At 35.2% G+C, this 15630-nt stretch overlaps 1 protein-coding gene across 9 annotated transcripts in view; it reads right to left on the reverse strand.

Annotated features, from left to right (window-relative positions):
- Nucleotides 1–15630, reverse strand: part of LAMA2 (laminin subunit alpha 2) — a 401748-nt gene that overhangs the window by 262947 nt on the left and 123171 nt on the right. For all 9 annotated transcript variants that reach the window (XM_072036025.1, XM_072036022.1, XM_072036019.1 and 6 more), the window contains one exon: nucleotides 3519–3761. In XM_072036025.1, the coding sequence (XP_071892126.1) occupies nucleotides 3519–3761 (243 nt within the window). The remainder of the gene's footprint in view (nucleotides 1–3518; nucleotides 3762–15630) is intronic.

Genomic DNA, 15630 nt, shown 5'->3' on the forward strand with positions numbered 1-15630 from the left:
TTGAAAAACAAACTTCTGACAGCACTTCTCTACATGATGACACTCATATGGACTAGTCAGTTGGCTATTCCAATTAAGATTTTTATAAGGAGAAAACTAAATTCACATTCTCTTCTTGGCTTTTATACTTTCAGAAAACCTTATTATTGAGAAATTCAATGTTTTCCAGAAGATTAGAGATTTTTCTTCTTGACTTCTTAATAAAGGCACTTGCAGTTGTATCAAACAAATTAAACCCTTTTCCCTCTGTCTTCACTGGATTTAACTTTCTATGTCTGCTTGCACAAAGAATTACTTTATACTACAGAAACAACAAAATAATATTTTCTTCTAACCTTTACAAAGTATTCAAAAGCTACATATGCCTGAAGAAAGCTTTTTTTCCCCCCCCCCCCCCCTAAGGTATTTTTAAGGTATATTTTAAGGTGATTTTAAACAGTATAGATACAATCTTAACCACTTCTGTAATTGAGTATACACTTCTGGGAGAAATGTCCCTATTTCAGAATGCCTCAGTTGTGCTCACCATTCAGAAGCTTTCATCACACAATTTTCTCTTAATTCATGAAAGTATTCTATAAAATCATTCTATGAAAATAGTTGTTACAGATTATTTATTCATGTGACAGAGAAGTAAACTTGTAGAAGTAATGAATTAAAAGAAGTAAACGGCTTAGACTGACCTGAAAATAAATCATGTTTTTTGTTTGTTGTGTTTTGTTCTTGTTGTTTATTTATGCTATTGGACAAGTGAATATTTGTCATGTAAACGCTGACATTACTAAATGCCCAGATTATTTTGCTTAAAATAAACATTTCTGGAAATACTCTAATCAATCACTGACTAAAATGTCAGTGATTTAGTAAATCACTATTGAAAGTACACATAAAATGGACATATTCTGTTTTTTTTTTTTTTTTTTTTTTTTTTTTTTTCCCTCTAACTTAAGACACTAACGTAGACATAGATTTGGCTTTGGAACCAGTTCCAAAGCAACTTTGGCTTTGGAACAAGTTTCTAAGCAACTTCTGCACTTCATCAGGTTTCCTGAGTATACACCAGAATTGTGTGCCTAAACAGCTCAATGTTTTTGAAGGAAAAGAAAGAAAAGGTACTTAATGTATATTTATTTCATTATGCTGTCAGTCTTATAAATCTTATAAGCCTGATGGGTAGAACAGAAATCCTAGCCTGGGACAAAAATAAGTGTAAATAAAAATAAGAATAAGCAAATGTAGTTCCACTGAAAGACCAGGAGCCAAGCAAATATCACCTCCAAAAAAACTGCAGGTAAATCTGATATTGATATGAACTGCATTATTCTTCATATTAAATGTTTGATTAAACATGAAAAAGAATTATTCTGTGTTAAAGTGTATTTTATAAGGCTGTCTATAGCTACTCAGACAGATTAAATTACTATTTAATTCACACACACAAAAAAAAGTTAAAATGCAAGCTGATTAACTTATTTGGAATAATACTCTTCCAGTTGCTATAAAAATTAAGCTTTAGTCTTTTAATTTCAAAAAGTTCTATCTTTTTCCATCTTAGGGCCAAATCTCAGACTAATAATTACCTGTGCAAGGTAAGATTAAATTAGGGAGGCTTAAATCATACATTTTTCATAGAGTATTCATAGAGTACTTAATACTTTCACTCTTCTGAGTGGAATTGAACAAACGAATTCTTCCCTTCTTCCAGATCTTCCTGTTTAAAGAAACTGTTTATCAGATGCTCACCATTTTTACTATGTTCGGGGCAGAACACCAACTCCAGCACATCACACCAAGTTAAAAATGATTAATTTCCCATTTAAGATAGGAATTAAGTTCCACTCAAGTCAACAGGACTTAAGTCAATGTTTCAGTCAAGGCTATATACAGAGATGCTGAATAGAGAGGCCCTTTGCTTTTGAACTCAGCCAATGAAGAACACAAGGAGACATTGGTTTAACCAAGAGGACAACAGACTACTGGAATCAATATCTGTCTGCAAGAAAATCAGATAATCAAAGAAATTGAACAATGTAAATCAAATGCAACATTGGAATAATTACTTTGGCACTGTATTTTCATTGCAGAAATATTCTCCTAAAGAAACTATGAAATTTTGGCGCGTGCAATAAACTGCTCACTCGTGTTCTGCTCTCCCCTCAAAAAGCATCCAATTGGAGACGTTTTGAAAACATAGCACTTATGCATGCACGGTTTCTGACAATATCACTTTATCTGCTATTGCTAGATTTTACAAGAACAAATACCCATTTAAATGATATAATTATGCATTCACACAAAGTATTTGAGATGACTTTTCATAGATGTCCAAGTGATTTAATGTCCGATAATCTATACAAGTATACTTTAGATTCAAGCTTTTTTAAATATATCAGAATATACTAAGTATATCAGTATATTTACACTGAAACTTTCTTTTCCTGCTTTTGCACCTGGCATTACAAACTGCCTGTGAATGTAAATAAAGTATACATTTCCATATCTGGTACTCAAAAATAATATGCATTAACAGTTTTGCATCTGAATGTTGCTTTCCAGGTAGAAGAATAAAAGAGAATAAGTCTGTACTTCTTTACTTGGAAATAAACTATTAAAAAAATGGAACATTCACCAGAAGAATAAATATTGAGGCTAAAATTTCACAGAACATCATTAGACATGAAAGAATCAGTAAATAAATATATACTTCGGATCTAGTACACATGCATGTCATTTCCTTGAATCACCAACTCCTGTGCAGAGCAAGTGTTAGAAAAATTAAACTGCGAAGAAATATACAGCTGGAATTTGGTACATATAGATTTCCCTCTCTACATTTTAAGAGGTCAAGCAGTCTGCATTTTCAGGTACATTTGTTACATTTGCCTTTTAAGAGTCCTTACAACCAGAGTTCCTCATTCTCCCCTCCACCACATATTTTCTATGCTCTCGGTTAAAACTAGTGACTGGTTCATGATTCATGTGTCTGGACTCACAATGAAATAATAGACACAATAGAAGAATGAATAGGTATAGACAAGGGCAGAGGGTCAATTACAAACTTTTAAATACAATAAACTCTAAATAAAATTATTAGCATTTAACATCCTAACTTATTCACTTGGACTGAAATGGCAACATGAAGAAAAATCTTCTAACAACTTCACTGGGTCCATGATTTTTCCCCGTATTTTCACTTTTGCTCACAAGTGACACTGGAACATATTTCAAGCATCTGAAGTTGTCTAGGTACTAGCACCTAGTTCTACCTAATAACTCTTGTATCTCTTTATTTACTTTGTAGAATATGCTTATTAGAGGGTAGGTATATCATGCATTTATAACGAACCACATAAAATAATGTTGTTTTTTTGTTTGTTTGTTTTGTTTTTAACAATTGCAAATACACCACCTTTGCATTTTTTAAGCATACCAACCCACTCTGTCTACTCAAGACTCATATTTGCTAATTAAGCAAAATATTTTTATCTTTTTCTGTATGGAGTGACATCTGCTCTTACCTCCCCATTCTCCAGAGGATGGATCTTGGAATAATAAGAAGTGCATATAACTTCATCATCTTTTATATAGGATGGAGTTCCAGGACGTGGATGAATGTTGTAACGTGTCAGGCACTCACTGTCTGTGATAGCATAATACTGCCATGGCTGATAGTCTACACCATCCAGAGAACGCTCTAATATCCAATTCCCAGGTCGAGGTGAGTTAGCTGCTTTCACAATAACATATGCAATCTGGAAAATCTGGAAGAAAAAAAAGCCAAATGTTAAAACACCTATAAATATGTGATTTTAAACTTATTCCAATTTCTTAGTACCTTCCAAACTAAGAGGAAATATGATAATGTTCGATTTTTTTTTCCCTATAAATGCAATATGGCCTAAGATTCCATAAAAATTCTTCAAATACAGAAATAAATACAGAAATAAACTCTCCTTTAACATTTCTGATGTATATATATATTTGTTACCTTAGAATCACAGAATATCCTGAGTTGGAAGGGACCACAGGGAGCATTGAGTCCAAATCCTGGCCCTGCACAGGACCACCAGAAAATCAGACCATGTGTCTGAGTGCATTTTCTCACAGCTTAGTGCTGTGACCACATCGCTGGGAAGCCTGTTCCAGTGCCCAACAGTCCCCTCAGTGAAGAACCTTTTCCTAACACCCAGCCCAAGCCTTCTGGCATTAGGCCAGGACAGACTTCGCAAATAGAATTAAAAAGCACTCTAAATTTCACATAACTTAATAAGTGATTGTTAAGCTGCAGTTTCCACCAGACATTTGCGAAGCTTATATTCAAGTATTTTCAATTTGAATAAATGACTTTGTTTCTGCTTGTGTATTTATACACAAATACTTTCTGCAATGTTCACAAGTTGCCAAACTTCATTGCTATTAAGAAAAAACACAGGTTTAAACCATTGAAAGGTAATCACATCCTACTGAAACTATTCTATAAAACATTCTTGTTTAAATCACATGACTCAGCACAGTGGCCATAAATAAGCTTTACAGGACAGAGACACATCAAATATCACTATAAACAGAATGCAAGCACATAATCAGTGTTCATTATGGTCCATTTCACCTGCCCTTTCAATTGATTTATCAAGGCTTGTTGCTGTTTACTTATTGCTGGAATGCAAGCCACAACCAATACATTCACAATTGCAGAATGACGTACATTAGTGACACAATATTATTATTATTTTTAAACCAAGTAACATCTAGATGTTACTGAGGTAAAACTAAAGCTAAGGAAAGGAACCAGAAAAGCCAATCATGCAGCAGATTCATATTTTAAGACACACTTAAAATATAAAGTGCTTAAAAAATATAATATGCACACTTCAGATGGCAAAATTATGGCTTTTAAAGCAAGGCTATGTTACAGATGAAATACTGACACCTCCCTTTTCCAAACAACTGGAAAATTGTCTTCAGGTACCAGAGTAACCCTTCCTTTATTGTGGAGCTGCTTAGCAAATCATGTTTTGGTTATTATAATACATCAAACTAGAGCTTTTAGTGGCATAAGAATACTAATACCAGTAAAGTCTAATGAGCTTTGCTGTATTTGTTTTCACAATTAAAAAAAAAAAAAAAAAAAAAAAAAAGTAAAATTGCTCTGCTTTATGGAGCCAAGTTTCCTACTAAATAATAACACCAAGCTTCTTTCTCTACAGGGTAACACACGGAGCACATCTACTTTACTTTTTAAAATAACATCAATAAGATGACACCTGTCAAATGATGTAACTGTACAACTGTAGAGCACATCTGTCAAAGTACAAGTCCAATAGAACATAACCTGGAGATCAAAGTTTGCTGATACAAATGTCATAACAGAGCAATACCAAGCTGCCTGGTGGCACGTAATAGTCCATTAACACAGCTGCCAAAGTACAGCTGGTGCCTTTTTTGTACTTACTCTGCTCATGTGACAATAGTGTAATTATGGGACTGGGAGGGAAATAGTCTAAATAGTCCTTTGAGCTATTTTCAAATTATAGACAACATAATCCTCGAGATGAGAAACAAAATGAGTCCTGGGTATCATTTTCACTAGTAATTGTCTCAGTAGTGAGATCTGCAAAGCACACGTTGTGAAGTACAGTTTAAGTTATAGCACTGTATCTTCTTCTGTATGCCTCATAAGACATAGAAAAGTGCATCCTACTACACAGGATAATTTGCTACACTAATATTATTCAGATAGAGCTGAAGTGAATCATTAATCTGCATAGGGTTAGCCAGTGAAGCAGGAAATCTCATTGTGCCTGACTCCCACCTGCACTACTATTTAAAAAATAAATCTATCTTTCATGTAAGTCAGAACATCAGAGAGAAAAAAATAGAGTACCACAAAATTTTAAGAGATTTTCAATATTTCCATTCCATTTTCCAAACAGAGTAATGTAATAGCTCTAAAGGAGGCTTCCAATCAGCAAATCTGGTGTAAGTTGCATACCTACTTCTTTACCACAGTTATATTGTTGTATATTATTCCATTCCATTCCAGTGGCCAAGTAAACATGGTATTTATCTTTATTGAGGAGTTTGGCAAGGATCTGTTTCCTCATGTTTTGTTAAAAACTGTGGTAAACACCTATCAGTCCAGTGTGAAATCCATTCAGATGAGTCAACTAGAACTACTGTTTCAGAACAACAGAAAACAAAAAACCAAACCAAACCAAACAAACAAACAAAAAAAAAACAGTTGACATAAATAGTTGTCCAGTCATGTCCAATCAGCATGTTTGTCCAGACTGTGATCTCTGCAGCCAGTCCTATTTTCTCTTTAAATCCTGTTTCAAAGCATCTTCCTTTTGGCTGGACTCTCTGTTTTGAATGGGGACACAGAGCCACAGCATCCTTGCATCCATCAGGCTACTCAGTTCATTAAGTCCTAGTACTTAGCATGACCAGGAATCAGGCGTCACATCTGTTACACAGACAGAACATTAGACATCTCAAATTAAATATTACATGTACATCTGCACTATTATTTTTTTTCAAAGGCCAGTATCAATATCTTATGATTCTATGTGATCAGTCATATTTCAGCTCACATATGTTGCTATAGATTATTGTTTTGATTTTTGTATTTCTTTTTTAATAAGAGTATACAGTTTTGATACAAGAATATTCAAATGATTAGTTATTTATAAATAATTAAACTTCTCATTTTAGTCTAGCATCCAACTGTAAGAGAAACCCTAATTTAGAGATGGAGTTGCTCTCCAGATTCATCAAACAACCATCTAGACTGAGTTTCTTTGCATCACTGTCTTGAGAGACAGTTACACAGGTTTCAAACATTCTGCTCACAGTTAGAAATTCTGTAATTGAAAATGTTGAGGGGAAGGGGAGGAGGAGGGAGATGCTTAGCAGGGTTCAGCTAATACCAGTTTAGAGAGCTGAACAGCTCCCTGCCACGCTGCAGTTTGCCTTCTAATGACAGTGCTTCTCCTGTTCATCTGATCTGATTCCAACAGAAATGTTACTACCAGATGGGGAATTTGGGTTGAAAGATGCACATGCTTGATTTCAACATAGAGGGTATTTTTTGTGTGTCCCGTTCCCCCCCGCCCCCCTCTCCCCCCGGTCCCCTCCCAGTGTTGCAAACAATTCTAACTATCAGAGCATCATTTACCCCAGGAAAAAAAAAATATATATATATAGCTAAGAATGTCATGCAAAACCAGAATGACCACAGCATTTTGTGTGGAAAAAATGAGCACCAGGGCACACCTTGAGAAGCCCTAAAGGTGTATGTCTACAAAGCAAACCAAGCTTTAGTTAGAAATGTGTATCTTTTCTAATTAGACAAAAATAGACTCAGTCTCCTTCAGTTAGTACCTGCAAAACTGTATCCTTCAATGTGCATTTTAAAAAACAGTTTAAAAATATATCCACTTATCTCCAATCTTGGCTTTCTCCCTCCACTTTATGCAACTGCTAGAGAGTCTCAGGCTCCTTTAAAAAATGCATTCTTCTCCTTGAGAAAAATAAATCTGTTATTAATACCTCTCAACTTTTGCTCATAAGTAAAAGATGATTATAACATGCCTATTTTTTAAAAATAAAAAATTCTATTAAAACAGTGCACTGTATAAAATTTCAAACTGTAAAGCTTTCAAGTTGTCCAGTTATTGAATATCTAAGCTACATTAAGCCAAACAGGAGTCAGTGCCTGTAAAGTTTCTGGCAATGTCAGCTTTTTTCTTTGTAATTTTCTCTGTTGGTTTTCTCCATTATCCACTGTTCACCTGTTTGTGAAGGCCTGATAAATAGCTTATTTCTGTTGACCATATTTCCTTCTCATCATTGGCTAATATACATCAGAACTGAAGAATAAAGTCAGTAATTTCTTTTCACAGCACTTTCAAATAATAGCAAGAAGCACTTCTTTTCCTCTTTATTTCATAGGGGTAATGAAATAAAGAAATAATCTATTTCAATAGAGAGAGAGCATGGTGAAAAAAGAAAAATTGATGGAAATGCCAGTATTCACATTTTTTTCTTCAAATCTAGACAACAGAATAGAAAAGATGATTCTTCTGTTTTGATGCTAAAACACCAAAAATTAAAAAAAAAAAAAAAAAAAAGTTTTTTTGTTCATTGATCCAAGAGCTGTTACTTAGTCTGGGTCCAGTACCATACTGAGTGTTCAGGGTAAATAGCGTTCTCTTGTTATGCAAGGTTGCCTTACCAGCTGCATTTCAAATTAACCTATGTATTTCTCTAGCCTGAGAAACAAAGATCTATTACAGACAAATTTTAGTCTCCATTTCAAAGTGCAGCAATAAAGAAACCTTGAAATCTAAACAGCTAAAACTTATTCGCAATCTCCTCACCTGTTACAGACATAGGAATTCTCTATATTTTATTTCCATAATGACAATATTAATTTCATTATAGATAAAACTACTTAGATCCAGGAATAGCACAAAATAATATGCTTTCCTAGAGAGGCCTTAATTATCTTATGAAATTTTTCAGATTTCCTTTTCGTACAACCAACAGCAAGTTAATGCAGCACTATTAATGTGAAATAAAACATATCTTTCAATGTTATGGCTTCTGTACTTTTCTGCACAGAGCTAAAAATTATACAAGTAAATAGTTTTTAGTGTGATGATGTTTCTCTGTTACCCACCTTGTGGTCTGCAAAGACATATCTGAAACTGCTGTACCATTAGCATTGGGCAACTTCTGCATTATTTACAATTAAACCTTTAACACCTCCTTGCTGAAACTGTAGGAAGCTGGTGCCTTGAGATCTCTCTGGAAAAGAACATGCTACTACTATATGGTAACAGGCATCGTCTTTAGGGCCTAGGATTTTGATTATGAGCTCTTTGAGATAAGATCATTAATCTCCCTGAACACGGCAATCTTTTCTCCATTTCAGTCCTGAAATATTGAACAATATGAATGAGAACTTAAATAAAGTAGTGTCTTCAACTATGAAACCAAAAGTAGAGACATTTCAAAAAATATTTTCAGCTTTTTATTTGATTGTTTACATTCCTCACGTTCTTTTTAGATACTATAGTTCATTTCTTTAACTAAACACGGGAGCGGTTAATAAGATTTAAAAAATAAATTCTGGCAGTATTTTTAACCTGCCTCATCAGTAAACTCAAGAAATTTTGAAAACTTACACAAGGAAAGAAGTAAATTGAAAAGAAATGAGATGCTAGCTCTGATGCCCAAATCAGAGTTTGTGCATGTTCAGTTTTCATTTTTGTTTTCAGTTCTTCATACTTGTATTTTTTTTTTGTTGTTCTAATTAACCTGAGGACTGCTTTAAATATGGACATGGTGCTGTATGGCATAGCAAGGCAATATATGGAATGTGCAGAGTGAATTCTGAGATGAGCAATTTTATGTTTCCATCTCATCTCTCCCTTTTGCAAATAGAATTTCCTTATAATAATTAGACAACATAATACTTTAGGACTCACAACCAAGAGAACAATTAGTCTTCACCATTAAGTGTTAAGTTATACGCAAAATCAGACTAAGTCTCTCTTTTGCCATGCTTTGTAACTGAAGAGATCCAATATATACACTTCTCTAAGTTTGTCGAGTCATTTAGTCCACATTAGTCCAAAATCAAACAAATACATAAATGACTGCTTTTTCTGTCTAAACTACATCACTGATGTGTGAGCCTTCCACAGAGCATGCACAGCATGGACTTCACATCGCAGAGAAAGAGAATAATTATGCCATCAATATATATATAAATTTACACGGTGAAAGGAACATATACATACATTTATTATTATTCATTGTTCAGTGAACAAGGGATGATTATGCAGCCCCAAGGCCTGTTTAAATGTTTACTTTATTACCATTATGAATTTTTCCTAGAGTAATTTTAGACCAACCAACAAATCAAGACTATTGCACATATGTATGACGAGAAACTGTTGGCAAGTCAAATTCAGTACTCTTGACCAAGCCCTGACCTGCTGTTCAGATTATGGAAAGTAACAGTATTTTACCCTCTGCTCTATGCTATCTGACCAAATATACTTTTAAAACCTGCTAGCTAAAACAAAGGGAAATTGAAAACAAGCATATTTCATCAAATCACTTTATCAATATTGGCACAAAGTTACAAAGTGCTACACAGCATTTGTATGACAAAATAGTGTCTTGCTATTAGCAGCTGCTCCTACTCCCCTATATCTTAACTCACATACACAAAATATTGTCAAAAACAAATTAGTCGATTAACAACCTATCTTAATACATATTGAGCAGTTCTTTTATTACCACAGTTCTCATCAGGTTCAATAAAGAATCTTGTTGTCCATCTTGTAGCACACACCTTACATTTTAATAATTTAATGATAAAAGGCTATGAAACTCTATGACAAACAGCAGCACTATTTCATGACCACCACTATCAGCTGCAAAACTTTTTTTTTTTTATGTAGCTTTTAATTCATTATAAACTATTCACTGATGACATATTGCTTCAGCAAACATAGCAAAATTTGTTCAAAACTGAGCCTCCTATGAACCCATTATTTATCCTGCTACCAGTCTCTCAGACCCTGTGACTTTCTTTAGCACCAGAATTGCCAATAGTACAAAACCTCACGTTAATGTCACATGCCACTCAGGATTCAAAGGTCATAATAGAGTAATTAGGACCTCCATCCTAAAACTATTTGCCCAACGGATGGAAATGTGAATGGCTCTCCTGATAACGACCAGAGTTAGAGAAGAAAAACTGGTATGCATATTTACTGTAGTCATCCAGGAAAAATGTGAGGTAAGTAACTTCAAAAATAAAAACTATAAATTTTTGAACCTTTTTTTAATCTTTGTCAGAGTGTATTATGATGTGAAGCTGAAAGGAATAGCTTACGTAGAAATCTTTCTGACTAACCACAAAGCAATAAAGTTACAGTCTGATTTAGTGAGGAGCATAAAAAAAATTGGGCAAAGTAATCCTGCGGAGATTTATTGTTAATACAACAACTCAGCCTAGCTAGCAGCACTATATATGGTGGGTATTATAGCTGATCTTTCAGGACTAAAATGGCTTCCTAGCATTTCAGAAAACATTGAAGAATACTCCCTGCACATATTATTTTACTTCTCAGGAATAATAAAAAACAAAACAAACAAAAAAATATATCTTTTTTAAACACTGCAGAAAAGTCAGCTTGAGTAACTTTACAAACACTTGTTTATCAGAACATCTGAACGCTTAATGCAGCTGGTAGTATTGGAGTGACGGTTGCCATAGGTGTGCACTTATTTTTCTTTAGACTTTTGTGTTGAGTGATATGAATGTGTAAAAACTTGATTCTGAGACAATAACTGAAGCTTCAATGACATCTGTCACCAGTGTCATACAGAGCATGTACTCTCTTCAAGCATATTCTCTGCTTCCCCAAGATCCAGATGAGACACTACATAACAGAGTATACTTGCTAACCTGTCTAAACCAGATAATTCTTAAAAATGTTCACCGTGATGTCAAAATATTTACTACAGGTCTGTTTCCAAAATTAATAATAATTATCTTCTCTAAGTATGTTAATCACTGGTATACTTATGTGTTGTTTGTTTTCTGTTGTTTTTGGTTGGTTGTTTTTTTTGCTTTTTACAAAACATTTCATTATAAACTAACTTCAAATACGTTAGTTTTGCTTTGATTAAAAAGAATACCCGAAGGGCAACGTATGCTTTCTTTCATCCTATTGATACCTGATTCTTGCATTACCAGTGAACTATGAAACTAAAGAATGAAAAGAATTACTGAAACGTTGAGATTTATGTTCAGACAAGAGAAAATAAACTTTTTTAAAAAAAACAATTTTTAACTAACATCCAGGTACAGGTGCAAAAATTAGCTGGGGACTTCAGTAATATAGAACAAATGCCATTGTTTATTTTCATTTGCCATTTACATTTTCATTCAGAATATATTGTGCCATTTTACATTCTTGTTTTCATGGTTTTAGCTGCATCTTGTAGGGCTTTCACTTTAACAATCCATTATCACTTAGGTATAACTGAACCAGGGAACTTTTTTTTGGGGGGGGGGTGGGGGGAGAAGGGAGGATCATGTAATTAAATGCTTTGTATTCTTAAATGTTTACATTACTTTAAAATAGAATGATTAATATGCAAGCAAAAACAATGCCAAATATGCAGGATGACAACTCCATTTTGCAGAAACGGACTGTAGCTTATTGCCCCAAAGCTCATAGATCAGTCTTATATACTTTAAAGCTTTACCATCAGCTGAAGCCAGAGAGTGCCAGCTGCTCTTGCAAGCGGGGGGACTGCTTTCCCACCACCTCCAGAAATACGTTCTTGTTCCACTCCCACTCCCCCACCCCCACCCCAAACCAAACAGAAACTGGTAGAAACCTAACTCCCTCCCAAAATAGGACAATGCTAGTTTTCAGTATCAAGGTACTGATCTGGTTCATTACGTGGCAGCACAACTGCTAGTGCCAGACCACGGGACTGTTTGGGGGAGGCTGGGAAGGGAGAAACAGCAGCCATATGAAAATGCACTATCACTGACTGAACAGGCTTTGCTTCTATTCACACTTTTCTCTTTAGACAAAGATCTGAGAAGATGGACAAAACAGACTGGCATTTGCTGGTGAGATACCTTAGTTTGAACTGAGAAACCATGTTAGGCTTTGGTTTGGAGATGAAGAGAAGCCATATGGTTTACCTTTACAGAAGTTTTCTTGAAAGTGTTTCAGACATTTAAGGCATATAACTGTAGTGAAAGAGAGAGAGAATACTAACCAAAAACCAAAGCAAAATCTTTGGACATGTATACAAGTTTAACATGGGAAGACCAACTCGTACTTAATTTTCCAGCCTGGAGAAGAGGAGGCTGAGGGGAGACCTCATCGCAGTCTACAACTTCCTCGTAAGGGGGTGTCGAGAGGCAGGAGACCTTTTCTCCATTAACACCAGTGACAGGACCCGTGGGAACGGGGTTAAGCTGAGGCAGGGGAAGTTTAGGCTTGACATCAGGAGGGGGTTCTTCACAGAGAGGGTGGTTGCACACTGGAACAGGCCCCCCAGGAAAGTGGTCACTGCACCGAGCCTGTCTGAATTTAAGAAGAGATTGGACTGTGCACTTAGTCACATGGTCTGAACTTTTGGGTAGACCTGTGCGGTGTCAAGAGTTAGACTTGATGATCCTTAAGGGTCCCTTCCAACTCAGGATATTCTATGATTCTATGATTCCTAATCTGTTTCTTGTATCCCAAGACTAGGCATTGTCATAAAGTCACAGAATGGTTTAATCAGGAAGGAACTCTTAAAAGATCATCTTGACCAGTTCCCCTGCCAAGGGCAGGGAAATCTTCCACTAGATCAGATTGCTTAAAGCCCCATCCAACCTGACTTTGAACACTTTCAATAACAGGACATCACAGCTTCTCAGGGCAACTAGTTCCAGTGTCTCACCATTTCTTCTTCATATCTAATATAAATCTACTCTCTTCCAGTTTAAAACCATTGTCCCCTTTCCTGTCACTATAGTCCTTGTAAAAAGCTTTTTTCCATCTTTCTTCTAAGCCCCCTTTATATATTGAAAGGGCTGTTAACCTTCTGTTTATTCCTTTAGCTATTCTGATATCAAATATCAGTTCTTCATAGAATACTAATTGTAATCCCTCACCTCCCAAAAATGTATTTGATATTACAGAGCAGAGAAAAACAAAGATATTCACAGTGATATACATATTTCATATACTATTTTGCAGATAGTGTGTAAAGGCTACCTTACCCTTGCTGCATTGCACTACACATTCTGATTTCTTAGCCACTTTCTTGTGGACTATTATAGATTAATATTTTTTAATTATTATAATTTTTAACTAATATTAAAAGAAGCTATGCTGTTGTGAAATACCTTACCATCTAGTGTGCCTTGTACTTCACTGTGGCTGAAAAAGTGACTTCAGACAATCACTAAAGGATGAGTTTAACTGGATCTAATTGTGCAGTTCAAATGTATAGAGTAAGCTCTACACAAAGCATTCCAACAGTCTTTTGAAACCAGACAGCCAGGAAATGGTTCCAGAATCCAAAATCATGCTCCAAATTGTAAGTAGTCAAGGCTCAAAACTTTTTCTATTTCTTCCTCAAGAAATAAATTAATTGGATGGGGATGCAGACTAAGTAAATTCATAGTCTTTGCCTGTCCAAGGCTTTGAAAAAGCATGTTCTGGGAACTGTATCATTTGAAAATTAACTGTCAATGTCATTTACTAGAAAGACTAATAACTAGTCAGAGAAGGTGCCATTATATTTGACCTTACACAACAACTCCAAGCCAATCCCTGCTATAGCCATCATTTTGTAACACCTTCAGCCAAACACTAAAAGGATAGCAAAAAGCAGGTACAGAAGTGGTGATGTAAATAAGAATTTACTCACTCACATAAGCTTTCAAAACCAGCTATTCTCTAAATTAAAGATACTAGAAACAGATAACCTGCCTCATACTGGTCATATATCTGGGCAACATCTTCAGCACGGTTCTGCAACAGTGCTTGTCATGTTTGCTTCAAGTCATCCCTGGCAAACAAACACGTGATCTCTGCTGCTGTGTGACAGTGATGAACTCTAAAATAGAGCTGTGCTCCCCCAAGAGATCTTGCTAATGTTGTGCATCAAGGGAACTGACAGATGAAAATAACATTTCCTTCAAACAGCTATCAACACAGCAGTCATACTGGCAAAGCCAAGGAGCAAGTGACAAGCAAAGTCCCACAAGTAAGGTGTCTTCACAGAAGCTTTCTCCTCTCATATTTTTCACCTACCCTAACAAAGGTTAGCAATATTACATTAAAACATATGGGAACACCACCATTTTGGTGTGCATAGCATATGATAGGCTGAGTGTAAAATATGGACTCTGTTCAGACACAGAGCTTAGAATGGAACATCCACACTAGCTTTTTAGCTCAGATAAGCAAGTGCTTATGAGGTGAACCTCCCAACTGCTCCCAGTTAGTATGCTTTGGTTCCCATCACAAATGAATCGGAATTAGAATGAATTGGAATTAGAGCTCACAAACAGTATTCTTTTCAGGAAAAAAAAAAAAAAAAAAAAAAAAAAAAAAAAAAAACTAAACTAAACCAGTAGAATATGCTTAGAAACACACCCAATTCATTTTAGCTGCTAACGGACATTCAGACCATGATCCAGAATAGAGATAGCCTAAAGTAAATTTCTTGGCAAGTTATCTGTGTCACCAGCAACAAAGAAACACAAGTCCTCTCCCAGGTCTACTTGCTTCTTTTTCCCTGTGACACACTGTTTATTAATGCCAGAACACTTAAAGTATCAATATTTATATTTTTCTCTCATTTGGTTTCAAATATAAACCAAATGTTAAAGTTATAGGTCACACTATGTATGGCAGTCCTCAGCATAGCAGCAGATGTACTTACTATCCTGTTACTTTCCTGTCCAAGCCTGAATCTCTCTATTCATCTTGTCATAGTTTCCTAGTTCTCTCATATGCGTCTTTTGCTACAGAACTTAGTTGTACACTCCTGTGTAGAGAAAGCACAAGGAAACCCTCAGTT

The sequence above is a fragment of the Anas platyrhynchos genome, chromosome 3 (genome assembly GCF_047663525.1).
Source record: "Anas platyrhynchos isolate ZD024472 breed Pekin duck chromosome 3, IASCAAS_PekinDuck_T2T, whole genome shotgun sequence".
Classification (NCBI taxonomy): domain Eukaryota; kingdom Metazoa; phylum Chordata; class Aves; order Anseriformes; family Anatidae; genus Anas; species Anas platyrhynchos.